The following is a 17,475-nucleotide window of genomic DNA, read 5'->3' on the forward strand; positions in this document are numbered from 1 at the left end:
CAAGCATGGTTTTGTAAGAAAACTATTAGTAGTTGAATATCCTCCACTGTCTCTACTCCTCTTGTGAAATAAGCCAAAAAGATTATCTATTAATACATAGCAAGTTCTTGAGCTTATAAATAAATTCAGGAGTGAAAAATCCCTATTAAAATGCTAAGTCCACACACACACACACACACACACACACACACACACATGCAATTTACAGAAAAAATTTTAACCTAAGCTATTTTGCATAATAATTTTCAATGCCTTAAAATCCTGCTAATATTCAAATGGAAAGGAAATTATGGTACATATAAGTACTCAAGATCAAGTGAAAATGAAAGATTATTTAATATTATGCTAATAGATATGCATCATAATTCCAAAATACGATGGAGGGCATTTTAACTCTTAGTAAAAATATTCTTTTCCTAATGAAAACCCTTTTTCATTTGCTTTGTCTTCCTTTTCTTTGGCCGAAACAACAAAAGATAGAAAAACAAGAGAAATCAATCTGATAAATGATATTAGTACCAATAACAAGAACACATATCCCTACTGCTCCTACAAGAGTAGAAGATGTGTAATCTTCACTAGAAAATTGTGTTAATACATCAAAGAATTTTGTGGTCATTTGTTCAGTTGCTACTCCAGTGTACTAAACCCCGTCTATTTACTTTCTATGTTAAATTTATTACTGTTTCTAACAGGAAAACATGTACCTTTATATTGTCTTGATTTTGTACCTCTTTCAGCTTCCATTCCTTTAGCCTTACAAAACAAAATCCTAGAAGGAATGGGGTATTGATGCTTGAAGCGTTGGTAGTGTTCTAAATTTACTACAAGAGAACTGAAAAGTAAATGAATTCTTCTCCCACCAAAGTCATGAAAAGACATTTCTAACAGGTCCAAAGCAGCCCTTTGTGATTTAGAGGGAGACTATCAGGCCAGCCTCCAGATAGGGCTGCACAGGTCCAGAAGATTACTGTATAAAGTAATCCCCTTTGGTATGACCTGAATTAAGTGAATAGTTGAAAGTTAGCTGCTCTGGGTACCTTAACTTTCACACTTCTTTCTCAGTTGATAACTTTGGTTGTCTTGCCTGTGTGAACATATACATGCACATAACAATGAAGAGCCTATCTTCCTCATTTTGTATGTGAAGACAAGGAAAGGGAATTCATCTGGTGATTTTTTTGGTTGTTGTTATTTGGTAGTTTTATCATTTGTAATAGTGACCAGTCCAGCAATACCAAAAATGGTTTTTAAACCCACATGATCAAAACAATGTGAATAATTGGTGAGATCTTTTTTGGAAGAACCAGTTCATAGGAGTTAAACCCAAGTAGTTTCTCACTATAACTAACCATATATTTAACCAGTTTCTTTGTAATTTGAACATGAAAACCTAATAAAATGTATCTAATGGCATGATAATATAATAAAATTGCAGAATGTTAGTATTTAGTAGGGCTCACACATCCTGGTTTCACCAAGATACATTTACTGCCCACCATACTAGCTATTTCACACCCTATAGACTATCCCACTTTAAAATTATGAATTCTCAGAACTGATGGTCATTCACTAGTTTTTCACAGAAAAATATCATTTCCATTTAAAGTCATTAGTTAAAAAGAAACAAAAACCCCAAGAATGCATGTCCTGAATAACTTAAAAAATGGGTTTATTTTCACTTCCAATTCCTCTTGCATTTTTCTGAATTCACTACCATTATTTCTTTATATTCATAGTAATAATTTTCCTTAATCATGTCTCCAAATCCATGCTTCAGAAGTGGTGTTAGAATCATACACTTACAGTCTGTGACTTTCAGTGTCCTCTTGACTTCTCCACTTCCTGATCCCCTGCAACCATCTTCATCATCACAGCCCCCGCTGACCAGTTCAGCCATGTCGCCACCACTGCCCATGTGAAGTTCCCACTTGCTGGGCTTGGGTGACCTACCCTGTAACAGCTAAACATGGATACCAAACACATTTATTAATAGAAAATTCAAATCATTTAAGGATGCTATTCAACAATATGTAGAAATTAGAATTATTTTCTTATGTGGATCCACTGTTTTGATGTAGACACCTTACCACATCAAGTATGCAAGAAAGATCAAAAACTACTGAAATAATAATAAATAATGGGCAAGACCTTATAGCTGTAAAGAGCTACAGTCTGCCTATTAGCTCTGTGATACAGCTTTGGAAAGCAAATAAAACCACGTCTTCTTGCCCATGGATACTTTGGTTAGAGAATCCGCTGTTTAAGCAGGGTAAATCAAACTCCAGTACAACACAACCCCCTCTGCAGTGTATTGCCTGATAATATTGTACTGTTTTGTAAACCAACAGTCCAACATTTCCCAAAAAGAAGAGTGCTATTCTTCCAGAAAAGATTCAGTGAAAGGAATATAGAATTCTGGACATGTACATTTATAGTTTTATTTAAACTTCATGGATTAAATACTTAGACCAATGGACATGGCACAGAACTGAACCGTGGAACAAAAGACTTAGGTTCTACTTCCATTTATATGAATTACTTAAGAAATTTAACCAACTTCTTGTTCTTGGTTCTCAAGTATCTCATTTACTTTTATGAGCAAAATAGATGAACTAGACATTTCCCCCTATAGCATGGGGAAAATAATTTTTTTGAATAGTATTGGACATGCCTAAACTCCTTTTCCAAAAGGTGATGTTATGAATAATAGACTATTTCACTTAAAGCTAAGACTGAGTAAAATGATCCAATATGTGACATTTACCCCTCTAACGCAGTTTTGGAGGACACGTGACCAAGCGTGAGCACTAGAGGGCCCTGCCATATTGTGAATGAAATATATTGCAGCTGAACAGTTAATGGGCATTAAAATTTTCAGGGTGTTTCATGAAAGTATTAGGTTTATTTCTTAGAGATTTTCCAGATAACAGTATTAATTAGCAGACAATAATCAAACACACAACTCAATGATGGCATTGTATATTGATAAAATAAAGAGCAATCCATCCTCGGTACACGTAAGACAAATATGTTTAGCAAATAAAGAACACTAAGATTAAGCACCTGGACTTTGACAATTGATAAACTTTCAAAATAAAATTAGGTCACGAATTCTGAAATGTATTTTCTTAAAATTTATTTTCCTTGACAAAAATGAAATGTTAAAACAATTTGACAATAATTAAAAAATTCTGATCAGGATTTATTTCTATTGATCAGCATTTCCCAAGTGTTAATAGGTGTTAAATTTTAAAAGAAGGCTTCTTCCATGGTCAAGTGAATTTGGGATTAAGTTAAACCAAGCTTCTTATTGTGTTTAATGCACAGATATGTATGCTACTTCCTATAGTGGGGTGTGGCAATGGGGAAATACAGATACGTAATAAAGCATATAAAAATTCAAAAATCTGAAAAAGGAAAGGAAAAATAAGTGTCATTATATTATAAAAATTATATTTAAATGTTATAAATTTTTAATACAATAATACCATTTATCATTTGTTATTTAACATAATCATAAAGGGCTGGGACTCAGAGGTCCAACATACCAAGAATTAAATCCTGATTCTGACATATATTAATCATATGACATTGGACATTGGGCAAGTCCCTGAATAACTCAGCTCTTTCATTACTAAAATAAAGACAATAATATACCTGGATCATTGTTCTTATTATGAGAAAAATACCTAAATTATAACTGCATGGTGTTGCCACATTAAAAATTAATATATTTTGCTAATTATTATCTTTGTTATTATATATTCTATTGCAATATTGCTTAAGCACTCAGAACACAATAATTGAAAACTTATTTGATAAAGAATTCGATTACATGATTTACATTAAAAATTTTCAAAGTCGTAGCTTACACGTACAATAAAAGCCAAACTTTCTGATGATGTGTTATTCCTTTTGTCACTGACACTTTTTCCCAACGTTTTCCAATTTCAACTTTATTTCCCCTTTACTTTCCTAAGTATTCTTCCAATGTTTTACTGGGACCTTGGTCAGAACAAGAAAGAATCTCACAAACAGCACCAACAATGTATAAGTCACGAAGATCCAGCTCAGTGAATTTGAACTCAGAAACGCAGAAAGAAAGATAGCACATGTAAAACAAAACTTACTGTTTTAGGTAACTGGTTTTGGTTGAAAGCAATTAAATGCATTAATTATCAGAGAATGATTCATTAATTTATACTGACTTGCAAAAATAATAGATGACACTAGAGAAAAAAATATTTTTTAAAAAAATTAATATATTTACTACTTTTATCTTCTCCATCACTTCAGTGACACTCCAAGAAACATCTAAGGCACACAAACTCATATTTTTAAGAAATAATACTATATAAAACTATATTTTAATTTAAACCATCTGTGGTGCAGCAGGATTATAAAATGGGCCCCAAGACTTCTTACTCAAATCCCTGGGACTGTGAATATGTCACTGTCACATCCATTGCATTACATGGCAAAAGGAATTTCACGAATGATCAGCTTATCCAAATATATCCACGATCCCATCTGATCCATGCTTCCAGGTCCCCAGTGATCCCATCTCTCTCTGGTAGAGTCAACATCTCCATCTGCATCTCCTCTGCATGAAGATTCTGCTTTAAATGCTCCCTATCTTACTTCTCAATCATCATACATCCACAGTAGTTCATTTTCATTCTCACAATTATATTAAAACTTAATTTGTGAAAATTCCCAATAAATTTCTAATCAACAAAAACAATGAGCTTTTTGCAGTTAGACCCTTATTCAAAATGCCACTTCTTTGGGACTAAACTATTCTGATTTCTCCTTAGTTTGATCATCTTTCTCCTCACTTCCAAAACAGTAAAAATGTTTCAGCTAATAATGTAAATCCCCTGTTCTTTCTTTTTAGTCTCTTTCTGGGAACCCATCGTAACAGATTGTGCTCTCACCTGTATACAGAGCACACTCAAGTCTTTATTTGCAGCCCTTGTTACTCTTTAGCTCACCAGTAAGCAGTAGTTAGATATAAAATGTATTCTACTACTTTGCATCTTAAAATAGAACAACTCACCTCCACTATTCAGGTATCATTACAACTTATCTCCCCAACTCCCTCATTGTGGGGGGACATTGGTCTCTCCTGCCTACTACCAGCATATTATTTTCCTCAAATCAGTATTTTCACCATGTCATTTCTCTGCCTTAGTGCTTTTTGTGACTCTATACTGGTTTCAACATGTACCCAGCAGAGAAATATCAGTCTGGATAGATGAGTCACAGAAAGAAGTCCTGGAATGAAATGTTTGGGAAATTCATCCTATGTCCCCTTCTTGAGATCTAGGAACTAAAGGCTCATGGGGAATCTTACAGTAAGTAATCTGTTTAGTTGAGATTCACCTTGCATTTTCCAAATTAACATAAGCAAATTAGCCCCTCCCCTCACACAACAACCATTGACATACTTTGGAAATAAGTCCATAATGAAAAGTTCAAATTTAGCCTCCAGTCAAGGTCCCATAAAATATACTGATTTTAAAAAAAATTATATCTAAAGCAGCACCCCCCAGCACCCAAATTCCACTGCAGAGCAATTTGGTTTTCTCACAGAAATTGTGTGAATTTCTATGTTTATAATTTTGCGTATGCTTGTTTTATGTTCTCTTCATCATTATAAACAATATGACATGATATCACTAACTTAATTCTGTCTTTGAAGGAGGGAACCCATATCAGAGTAAAAATGTCTCCCTTCATCCTCATCCTGCCTTGGCTCTGAGTTTGTCCATATGTAAAGAGGATGGCACTTTGAACACTTCAACCGATCCCCCTGTCATGGAGGGTAGAGAGTTGATCAATACATACATATTTACAGAAATATTACAACATAGGAAAGGGCATGATTTTGAGTCCCAGCCACACATTAATTGTGTGCCTTTAAGCAAATCACTTAAGCCCATTAAAGCTCATTTTATTCTATTGAATAATAATCCAAAGGAAAGCACTTTATATACTATAAAGCACTGCACTCATTTACAGTGTTCTGTGCAAAACACCACATCCATAAAATCGAGAAGCCTACAAAGTAAGGACAGAGTAGAAAAAAAATTCAACAACTTTTAGAGTGTTCCTTTTTTCCTCAGCACCATGCAATTTGTGCAGTCAGCTGATTAGCTGAAAATAGTTTTGATGACTGATGCTTCCTGCTTATGTTTAATTGGTTTAGGAAGCTCATTAGGGATGCTATCTCAGAGGATGAATTTGGTGGGTAGAATATCTGATGACTCTGAGGCAAATGTATTTCTTTCAGCTGGTGAATTAATCTCTCAACAGACTCAATTTGCCTTTTACTAACTGCCTGGCAATATCCCATGGTTGCAATAGCCTTTCAAACACTTAGAATAAAATCTTGCTATAGATGGCTTACATACACATGTTTGCTGTGAAAGAGAAACATGTTCATCACATTCAACAAGCTTCACACATGAGAGCAATGGAATGTGCTTCAAAATCTGACATATAATGATACATCTCTAAAATATTCCGTCCATCCGTTTCCAATCATTTACACAGATATACAAAAAGTAAATATGTGTTTAGAACATATTAGTCATCATATGTTCTAGTCATCTATTCAAACACAGACATGGTAAAAGATTCTGTTTTACAATTTTGTGTTATTGATGGGTATCTATGTTGGGTGGTAAAAATTCAAATGTTGACAGAAAATTTCAAATCAGAAAAATGAAGGCATAGAAAAAATTGTCCTTTCATTTCATCATTAATAAAATATCTCTAAAGAATATATCTTAAGTATAGAACAAAAAATTCTCTATGTATAAATACATGTTAATATATACATATATATGAATTTAATTTCATTATAAACAAATTGGTATCTGTACTTTCATACAATTCAAGTAAAACCCATAAAGAAATGTATGGGAAATAGGAAAACAACAGAAGCTTATAACATTTAAAAATTGGAACTCTGATTCAAAATTCCTTATGACGTATTTTTTAAATTTATCTTTGTAATAACATATTTAGATTAGACCTTTTTTATAAAAAAAAAACCTCTTTATATAACTGCTCCCATTTTTTTCTTGCAATTTAACTTCCCTTTCCTCAAACCTCCAATTCTGTTCCCATCTATACCCCAACCCACTCCTCCCTATTTTCACCTTCGTCACGTAAACTTTTTCATCTTTTAAATGTTTTTCTTATAGTAAACTTTTCCACTCTCTTTCAGACTTAGAAAATATCTTATCCACATAACCTAAATACCACGAATCTCCAGATTATATTAAAGATTATATTTTCAAAAGCAGTTAAACCTTTATAGGCTATTCTACCTAAAAAGCCAAACACATTTTACAATATGTCATGTTATGTTAAGTTGACCAGACACGGAAGTCATTTCTATCGGATTTCTTGTCAGTGTTTGCTTTAACTTTGAGCTTTCTGATCTCAGCTTCCGTTGTGCTGGTAATTTGAAAGGTCACTGTTCAGTGACATTTGGTTTATGCAATGCAGTCTGGTAATTTATAAAAGTCTTATGATTTTGTAAATAGAATACTGAACTTAGGAAAGGCTTACTACATTCATTCTCTGGCCTCTTAAACTGCAAAGAAGTCATCTGTTCTTTTTCCCCTAAGAAAATTCTGTATACCTCCCTTCCACTATGCCTGAACCTTACCTCCAACTCAAAATGTGGCCAGTTCCATTTTCTGAGCTGCCATAACAAAAGTGACCAGATAAGATTTATAATTAATGTGTGCCTTAGTCCAAACTCTAAACTAGACCTCACAGGATAGTTAAAACTAAAAGCTGGTGAGTTAAGTGCAGGAATAAAAGGAAACAGGGACATAACCTCAAATAAGACTCAGGAAAATTTTTGGCCCTAAAGAGGAAGTGTGCATGCCAAACATTATCAATTATCAAATGGCTTCGGTGAAATGTCTATGTCAAAACACCCCAAGGACCCAAAAAGAACTGGTGAAAAAGCAAAACAACCTTTCTTATGAGACAACCCCCGAGTTACTGTTGGAGACGTCTATGGAAACATCCATGCCAAGTCAGCTGGACGGGTCCAGGAGAGCATAAGAGGAGTAGGGAAAGACACAAGGACATTTGGGGAGGTAAGTAATGTAAAATGACCCTGAAGCAGGAGGAGAGGAAGGGGAGAAGAAAAGTGGAGGTTATAAGTAAACTAAAAGCCCACAACCTGTTCAGTGGAATAACTAGATGTGCAATGAGAAATCCCGAGTCAAACATTTTATTTTGGGGTGACATGATGTATAACAATTATACCACTGAAAATTTTTTAAAGTGTGAAAATTATTTTCTTGATGCCACTACTTCAAAGCTAATTTCTTAATTTTCTAGATCACTGCATGTTCACCAACACACGCACACACACGCACACAAAATCACATATACATACTGTCACCCACCAATATTATAGGACAGAAACCATCATCCAGGTTTCTAGCTGACGCAGGTTCATCTATGATTGAAATTAAAGGGCATTCTAAACAAGAATGAGCAGATATTAAATAATTTTATTATTTTGCATTCCTGAGGTACAGAATAAATTTATATTGTTCATGGTGTGGTTTATCACTGTGAAGTCATTTTCTTAACATGTCAAAAGCCTGTATCTCTTTAACTAGGTCTTCGTATGCATGGGAAGGATTTAAATAGCCACCAAAATGATACAGACTCACATGGAAATTTGCCTCAGATGTGCAGTTACTTGTGCCCTGGATCACTTCAGGAAACTGCCTCTGCCTGGTATAGGTGTCACAGCAATTAAAGGTACAAGTAACTTACTGTTGAGGACACGTTTAACTATTTGCCTAGTTATCCTATACCATCTTCCTGACGTTACAGAGCCCAGCAAATGAAGTTCTAAAATCAAGGATAGACCAAAACTGAACATCTACTGCTTCTGAGAAAAATAAATGAAAGCATTCCAAGGCATAGAGGGATTGATTGAAGATGAATTCAACACAACTCAATATCATCTAGTGAATCAGGCTTCTATTCACCACACTCTACCATATCATAAAGGTAGTTTTACATGCATTTCCTAGTTAATGGTGTAGACAGTATTAACTTTACATGTGTTAGAAGGTCAATGGTTTTCTTCCCTCAACCTACCTGCTAAATGTTCCCTCACCTGGTTTAGTCATAAAGAACAGAACTGTCGGTACCAGCATCTTAGTTATCTGCTCTGACAGGAAGACCAGGTCATTTTTACATGGTATACAAAAATCAGCCCTTTCCATCATTAACCTAGATTCTTCCTTAACATTTCTTTTTTATTGCCTTAATGTGTTTCTGACAAGACTAGAAGATTTATATCATTCAACTATTATGTGTTTTAATCATAGTCCTTTAACCATTTATCTGCATAAGACTGATGTCATAGAAAATAAAAAAGAAAGAAAGAAAAGGAAGGAGGAAAGAAGGATGATGTTAATCACGATGTGTTGCCAATGTAAGGGCTCCCTGATTAGAAAAGATTTTTGTTAATTCATCACAATTTCCATTACCTTTTTCAAAGAACTGTGGAGGATTGCAAATCCATTTAAAACCTGGTTTTGGTAACCAATCTAGATTGCCTTCGTTGGCCAGCTGTGCAGAATTCATTCTCCAACGTTCTATTAAAACATTCTAGGGGGCTTCCCTGGTGGCGCAGTGGTTGAGAGTCCGCCTGCCAATGCAGGGGACATGGGTTCGTGCCCCAGTCCGGGAAGATCCCACATGCCGCGGAGCGGCTGGGCCCGTGAGCCATGGCCGCTGAGCCTGCGCGTCCAGAGCCTGTGCTCCGCAACGGGAGAGGCCACAACAGTGAGAGGCCCGCGTACTGCCAAAAAAAAAATTCTAGGAAAGATTCCCCTAAAGTTTCCCAGTCTATGAAAGGTTTACTTCCAAAAGGAACTCATTCTGATCCCATTTAGTATGATACCCTTGTGTATACCAGATGGTTACGAGAGTTCTATCTTCATAAATGTCATTCTGGTTTTCACCTTTGCAATGAAGTTCCCTTAATCTAGCTTTCTTTACATAAACTATAAAAATATGGACAGAGATATACCAAGAGAGGATTAAGGGAATGTGATTTTACTAATATTCTAGAAGTAATTTGAGAAAAATTGTTTGAGGCTGTGGTTGTCTTGGGGAGGGAGTAGGTGGGTATTCTAGGCCAAATTCCCATTAACTATTTACATGCGTGAACTTAAATCATTTAATCTTGCTGAGCCTAAGTGTTTCAGCTGAAAAATGAAGAGGGTGAAAGATCCTAAATGTGTCTTAAAACTCCAGAGTTTTCAATTCTAACATGTTTCAAGCCATTCTAACATTTGGTTTAGAAATAGGTCTTACATCATCAAGGCTTATTGTAGTCCTCCTTGATATTCATTTCAGTTCTATTCTTGCACTCCTTTTTCTGCTAGATTTAATTTTTTTAAAAAAAGTATACATCTACTATGGGTTAAATTGCGTTTCTGCAAAAATATATGTTGAAGCCCAAACCCCTAGTACCTCAGGATGTGACCTTATTTGGAAATAGGATCTTCACAGAGGTAATCAAGGTAAAATGAGGTAATTTGGGTGGGCCCTAATCTAATATGATTAGTGTCCTTATAAAAAGGGGAAATTTGAACACAGAGACAGACATGTTCAGAAGGAAGGCTGTAAGAAGAGAGAAGGAGAATTCCATGAAGGTGAAGGATTAGACTGATACACCTACAAGCCAAGGCATATGAAGGATTTCCAGCAAACCACTGGCAGCTAGGAGAGAGCCATATAACAGATAACCCTCACAGCCCTCAGAAGGAAGCAACCTTGCTGACATCTGGAATTCAGATTTCTCATCTCTAGAACTGTGACACAATAATATTTTTTATGCCACCCATTCTGTGGTACTTATTACCACAGTCCTAACAACTGAACACAAAATTACATACTAAAAAGTGCATAAATGATAAATGTACAACTCCAAGAATGTTTCAACCTGACCTCAGCCATGTGACCACCATAATCACGACACAAAACACTACCATCATCCCAGAAGCCTCTTTTATGTCTCAGTCATTTTCTTCTCCCAAAGATAACACAAGTTTGACTTCCTTCACCACAGATTCACCTTTTTTCTGAGGAACTTTATATGAACTTAAGCACAGTCTGTGACACTATAGGTGTAGCAGCAGTTTATTCATTTAATTGCTGTATTTTATTCTACTGTATCAGTGAAGCATACCTTTTCATTCTTCTGTTGGTGGGCAATCCTACAGGTTTGTGTGTCTGGACATAAAAAAAGCATTGGTATGGAAAAATTTTAAATGTATTTTGGTATAAAGAGCCAGTCATATCTGCTGGTTATATACCTAAATGTGTAATCATTACGCCATAGAGGTAGGTATCTGTTAAAGCAAACTACCTTTATTTATTATTTATTTTTCTCCTTCTTAATATTAATGTATAATTTACTCATAATAGAGTGTATAGCTCTTAAATATACAGCTCAATGAGTTCCCCCATAGGTCCACACACAAAAATACAACTCAGATTAAAAATATATCACAAGGACCCAAGAAATCTCATTGTCATCAGAGTCAGTAACTGCAATCAAAAGATAACTCCTATTCTGACCTCAGTTCACCTAGATTCATTTTGTCTGTTAATGAACTTCACAGAAATAGTGTCATCCAGTATATAACCTGTTGCATATGGCTGTTTTTATTCAACATTATGTTTTAAACATTCATCACATTCTTATATGTACCAATAGTTCATTCTTTATTATTGTGCAGGGGAGGAAAAATATCATTTCCTTCTAAATTCTCAGCTAGAGCCCCTGTAACAAAAAACAGATTAACAACAACAACAAAAAAACAGATTAACAACAGAAAAACATACAAATTTTTTTAATAGAAGTTTTACATGACACAGTAGCCTTCGTTAGGAAGATGCGGTTAAAGCTGAGCATTTTTACACTAGGTTTGATGAGGACTGGAAAATAGTGATAGGACAAAAAGAGAGAAAATTCGATAGGACAAAAAAGGAAATGGGGTAAATGTAGTAAACTGGGGAAAATAGCAAGGCTTGGGCATTCAGACTCCCCTTGGCATCCCTCACTCCTATTTGGAGATAAGGATGCTCCTTTCCTGGGGTACAAGGAGGGAACCTCTCATATGAGGGTTTTATGACCTGCTTTACGGAAAGGTCAGAAAATACTTCCTGTACCTGACGTATCTCAAATTTCTTTCTGCCAGGGTGACATAGTTTTGGTAGTGTATCCTGAATCCTATCAATTGCAATATAGGTGTTCCATTTTATGAATTAGCAGCAATTTGTTGATTTATGTCGATGTAATTGGACAATTCATCTGCTTCTAATTTGGGGCTATGATAAATAATGTTGATCAAATATTCTTGTGCATGTCTTTTGATGGATTTAAGCATTCATTGATCTTGAGTATATATCCAGGAGTGGAATTGTTGGGTCATAGGGTATATAAATATTTAGCCTTAATAGATATTTCCAAACAGCTTTTCAATAGAGTTGCTCAGATTTACATTCCTACCAGTAATATATGAGAGTCACAGTTATTTCACGACTTCTGCAACACTTGGTATTATTGGTCATTTTAATCTTAGGTATTCTGTGGGAGTGCAGTGGTATTTTAGCGTCATTTTAATTTGCATTTTACCAATGATTAATGATTTTCATATGATTTGTTTTTTTTGGTATCCTCTAATATAAAGTGTGTTTTCAAGTCACTTGACCATGGGAAAAAAATAGATTATCTGTACTTTTCTAATTGATTTCTAAGAGTTCTTTACAAATTTTGGATATGACTCTTCTGTTTTCATACTGTACTATTTCATTATTTTTTATTTTCTCTTTCTTTCCACTTTTAGATGAATCATTTATTTTAATTTTTTCAGCTTATTAGAATACCTGTTACACCTTTTTGAATACCCGAGTACTGTAATTATAATATTTATAATATATTATTACAGACTTATTACACCTCAAATAGTATTTTAACCACTTCTCCAACAATGAAAAAACCTTAAAACTGTTGAACATTATTTAGTCACTCTCATTCTTTGTTGTCATACATTTTATTTCAACGTATGTTATAAATTCCAAAACACATAGTTATTACATTTACGCCTACTACTCATACCTATTTCATGGTAAATATTCCCTATAAGAGCAAAAGTTCCTCTTGTTTTAATATTTTTGTTAGATTTTGGCATCAATATTTGCTGCCTTCCCACAACAAATTGGGAAGTGTTCTGTTTTTTTGTTTTTTTCTTTTTTGCGTACATTTTCTGAAAGTGCTTGTGTAAGATTCGTCTTATTTACTCCTTAAGTTTTTGGAAGAATTTACCAGATAATCCATCTGTCCTGTGATTTTTTGTGTGTGAGAAATGTGTTAATTATAGAAATAGTTTCCATAATAGATTCAGAGCTCACTGAGATTATCAAATTTTCTTCTTTTGCCAATATTTTAAGGTTGTTTTTTGATGAACTTCATTGCTTCCTCTAGTTTCATGCTTCTGTATGGAGTAACTTTTATTTAGCCTGAAGAACTGAAATATTTCTTATAGCTCAGGTCTGCTAGTCAAACATTCACTCAATATTTATTTGTCTAAATATATTTTATCATGCCTCATTTTTATGTACATTTTCATTGGTTATGGAATTTTAGATGGGCATAATTTCACCCTGAGCATGCTAAAGATGTCATCCCACTGTCTTTAGTTTTTGTACTTTTGTTGAAAATCTTATTTTTACTGTTTTACTTGCTGTTAAGACTTTCCTTTTGTCTTACTTCAAGAGTTTGACTATAGTCTGCCAGTTGGACTATAGCTTTCTTTGTATCATGTTGCTTACATTTTGTTGATCTTTGTAAAAGTGGGTTGATATCCTTTATGGCTTTACAAAATTCTTGATCAATTGCTCTTCAAATATTGCTTCTTTCCTATTCTGTCTCACTTGTCTTTGCTGGTCTCCAATTACAGGTATATTAGGTATATTTTGAGTATATACCAATATATTGACTGTGACCCATGTCTCTTATGCTTTGTTTGGCTTTATCCAATCTCTTTGCTTCAGTTTAGATTCTGTGTGTGGCTCTTTCTTCAGGCTCCTTTCTTGTGTTTTATTGTATTTACCCTGATTTAAACTGTTCAGTTAAGTTCAATTATTGTGCTTTTCACATTAGAACGTGAATTCAATTCTATATGAATTTCTACATATGTTTTCAAATTCCTTGCTAAATTTTTTTCATATTGTCCATTAACCTTTATTTTATTGTCATATTAGCAATAGTGCTTCTGAATTTTTGTCAGATGAATTCAGAACTGCATCATCTATGGATCTGTGCCTATTGTCTGGTTTGTGTGTGTGGGTGTGTGTTAACCTGCCATTTCACATATCTAGGCATTTTTTTGGTTTCATGTTGGACATTGTATATAAAAGAATGATGACCCACAGCCAACATCATTCTCAACGGTGAAAAACTGAAACCATTTCCTCTAAGATCAGGAACAAGACAAAGTTGTCCACTGTCGCCACTATTATTCAACATAGTTTTGGAAGTGTTAGCCATCAGAGAAGAAAAAGAAATAAAAGGAATCCAAATTGGAAAAGAAGAAGTAAAGCTGTCACTGTTTGCAGATGGCATGATACTATATAGAGAGAATCCTAAAGATGCTACCAGAAAACTACTAGAGCTAATCAATGAATTTGGTAAAGTAGCAGGATACAAAATTAACGCACAGAAATCTCTGGCATTCCTATACACTAACAACGAAATATCTGAAAGAGAATTTAAGGAAACACTCCCATTTACCACTGCAACAAAAAGAATAAAATATCTAGGAATAAACCTACCTAGAGGAGATAAAAGACCTGTATGCAGAAAACTATAAGACACTGATGAAAGAAATTAAAGATGATACAAACAGATGGAGAGATATACCATGTTCTTGGAGTGGAAGAATCAACATTGTGAAAATGACTCTACCACGCAAAGCAATATACAGATTCAATGCAATCCCTATCAAATTCCCAATGGCATTTTTCACAGAACTAGAACAAAAAATTTCACAATTTGTATGGAAACACAAAAGACCCCAAATAGACAAAGCCATCATGAGAAAGAAAAACGGAGCTGGAGGAATCAGGCTCCCAGACTTCAGATTATACTACAAAGCTGCAGTAATCAGGACAGTATGGTACTGGAAGAAAAACAGAAATATAGACCAATGTAACAGGATTGAAAGCCCAGAGATAAACCCACGCACATATGGTCACCTTATTTTTGATAAGGGAGGCAAGAATATACAATGGCGAAAAGACAGCCTCTTCAATAAGTGGTGCTGGGAAAACTGGACAGCTACATGAAAAAGAATGAAATTAGAACACTCCCTAACACCATACACAAAAATAAACTTAAAATGGATTAAGGACCTAAATGTAAGGCCAGACACTATAAAACTCTTAGAGGAAAACATAGGCAGAAGACTCTATGACATAAATCACAGCAAGATCCTTTTTGACCCACCTTTAGAGAAATGGAAATAAAACAAAAATAAACAAATGGGACCTAATGAAACTTAAAAGCTTTGCACAGCAAAGGAAAACATAAACAAGGCAAAAAGACAACTCTGAGAACAGAAAATATTTGCAAATGAAGCAACGGACAAAGGATTAATCTCCAAAATTTACAAGCAGTACATGCAGGTCAATATCAGAAAAACAAACAACCCAATCCAAAAATGGGCAGAAGACCTAAATAGACATTTCTCCAAAGAAGACATACAGATTGCCAACAAACACATGAAAGGATGCTCAACATCACTAATCATTAGAGAAATGCAAATCAAAACTACAGTGAGGTATCACTTCACACTGGTCAGAATGGCCATCATCAAGAAATCTAGAAACAATAAACACTGGAGAGGGTGTGGAGCAAAGGGAACCCTCTTGCACTGTTGGTGGGAATGTAAATTGATACAGCCACTATGGAGAACAGTATGGAGGTTCCTTAAAAAACTAAAAATAGAACTACCATATGACCCAGAAACCCCACGACTGGGCATACACCCTGAGAAAACCATAATTCAAAAAGAGTCATGCAACCCAATGTTCATTGCAGCTCTATTTACAATAGCCAGGACATGGGAACAACCTAAGTGTCCATCAACAGATGAATGGATAAAGAAGATGTGGCACATATATACATTGGAATGTTACTCAGCCATAAAAAGAAATGAAATTGAGTTATTTGTAGTGAGATGGATGGACCTAGAGTCTGTCATACAGAGTGAAGTAAATCAGAAATAAAAAACCAAATACTGTATGCTAACACATATATATGGAATCAAAAAAAAAAAAGGTTCTGAATAACCTAGGGGCAGGACAGGAATACAGACATAGAGAATGGACTTGAGGACACGGGGAGGGGGAAGGGTAGCTGGGACTAAGTGAGAAAATGGCATGGACATATATACACTACCACATGTAAAACAGATAGCTAGTGGGAAGCAGCTGCATAGCACGGGGAGATCAGCTCGGTGCTTTGTGACCACTTAGAGGGGTGGGATAGGGAGGGTGGAAGGGAGACACAAGAGGGAGGAGATATGGGGATATATGTATATGTATAGCTGATTCACTTTGTTATAAAGCAGAAAATAACACACCATTGTAAAGCAATGATACTCCAATAAAGATGCTTAAAAAAAAAAAGAACGATGAAGTACTCAGATGATGTTAGGTTCAAGAGAATATACTCCCACTCTCCCCTATTATTTGGATAAGATAAGGAGTAGGCCATATTAATATAATTAGAGATGGAAATGGGTAGGAGTAAGTTGTATTGATAGCTTGGTAAGACTCTGTCACCTCTGGTTCATCCCTGTTTCTCAAATATGGACCACGTGGAATTCTGATTTAGAGTTGGATGAATCTGTTTCTACTTAGCCTTAAAATTCTGTTGGATATTAGGTTCTAACTTTCAGAAATATTGAGCTTAGCTATTTAGCATCTTACACCATGCAACTTTAAAAGCCGAAAAATATCTGGGAGAGGTAGGGTCTGTCCATGTGTTTGAGTTATTCCCCCTCCCTTTCAATTATTTTATCTCTCAATCACTATGAGATCCTGGAAGATTTCTGGCATTTGAATCTTCTGGCATAGTCCCTCATTCTTGCATACAGCACAAGAACTCAGCAAATATGCCATCGGGAAAATGACTCACGTGTTCCATTGCTTACTTTACCCCCAGATAAGCTGGGCCAGGTCCAATTCTAAGCCCCCAGCCACAATCAGAAAAGGCACTCCGAAATAAACGTTGCCAACACTCAAGCCCACAATGGGAGGTTTCTCCAACCCATAGATTTTAGTTTTTCTTGTTCTTTTTTTTTGTCCTAGCTTTCTATTTTTACAATTATAATTTTG

General features: G+C 35.0%; 1 protein-coding gene across 1 annotated transcript in view; it reads right to left on the reverse strand.

Annotated features, from left to right (window-relative positions):
- Nucleotides 1–17,475, reverse strand: part of GPC5 (glypican 5) — a gene marked incomplete at both ends in the record, with an annotated part of 1,359,437 nt that overhangs the window by 704,082 nt on the left and 637,880 nt on the right. The window contains one exon of the mRNA XM_082675781.1: nt 1,807–1,963. Coding sequence (XP_082531907.1) covers nt 1,807–1,963 — 157 coding nt within the window. The remainder of the gene's footprint in view (nt 1–1,806; nt 1,964–17,475) is intronic.

Source organism: Grampus griseus (assembly GCF_964374135.1).
Source record: "Grampus griseus genome assembly, chromosome: 18".
Lineage (NCBI taxonomy): Eukaryota > Metazoa > Chordata > Mammalia > Artiodactyla > Delphinidae > Grampus > Grampus griseus.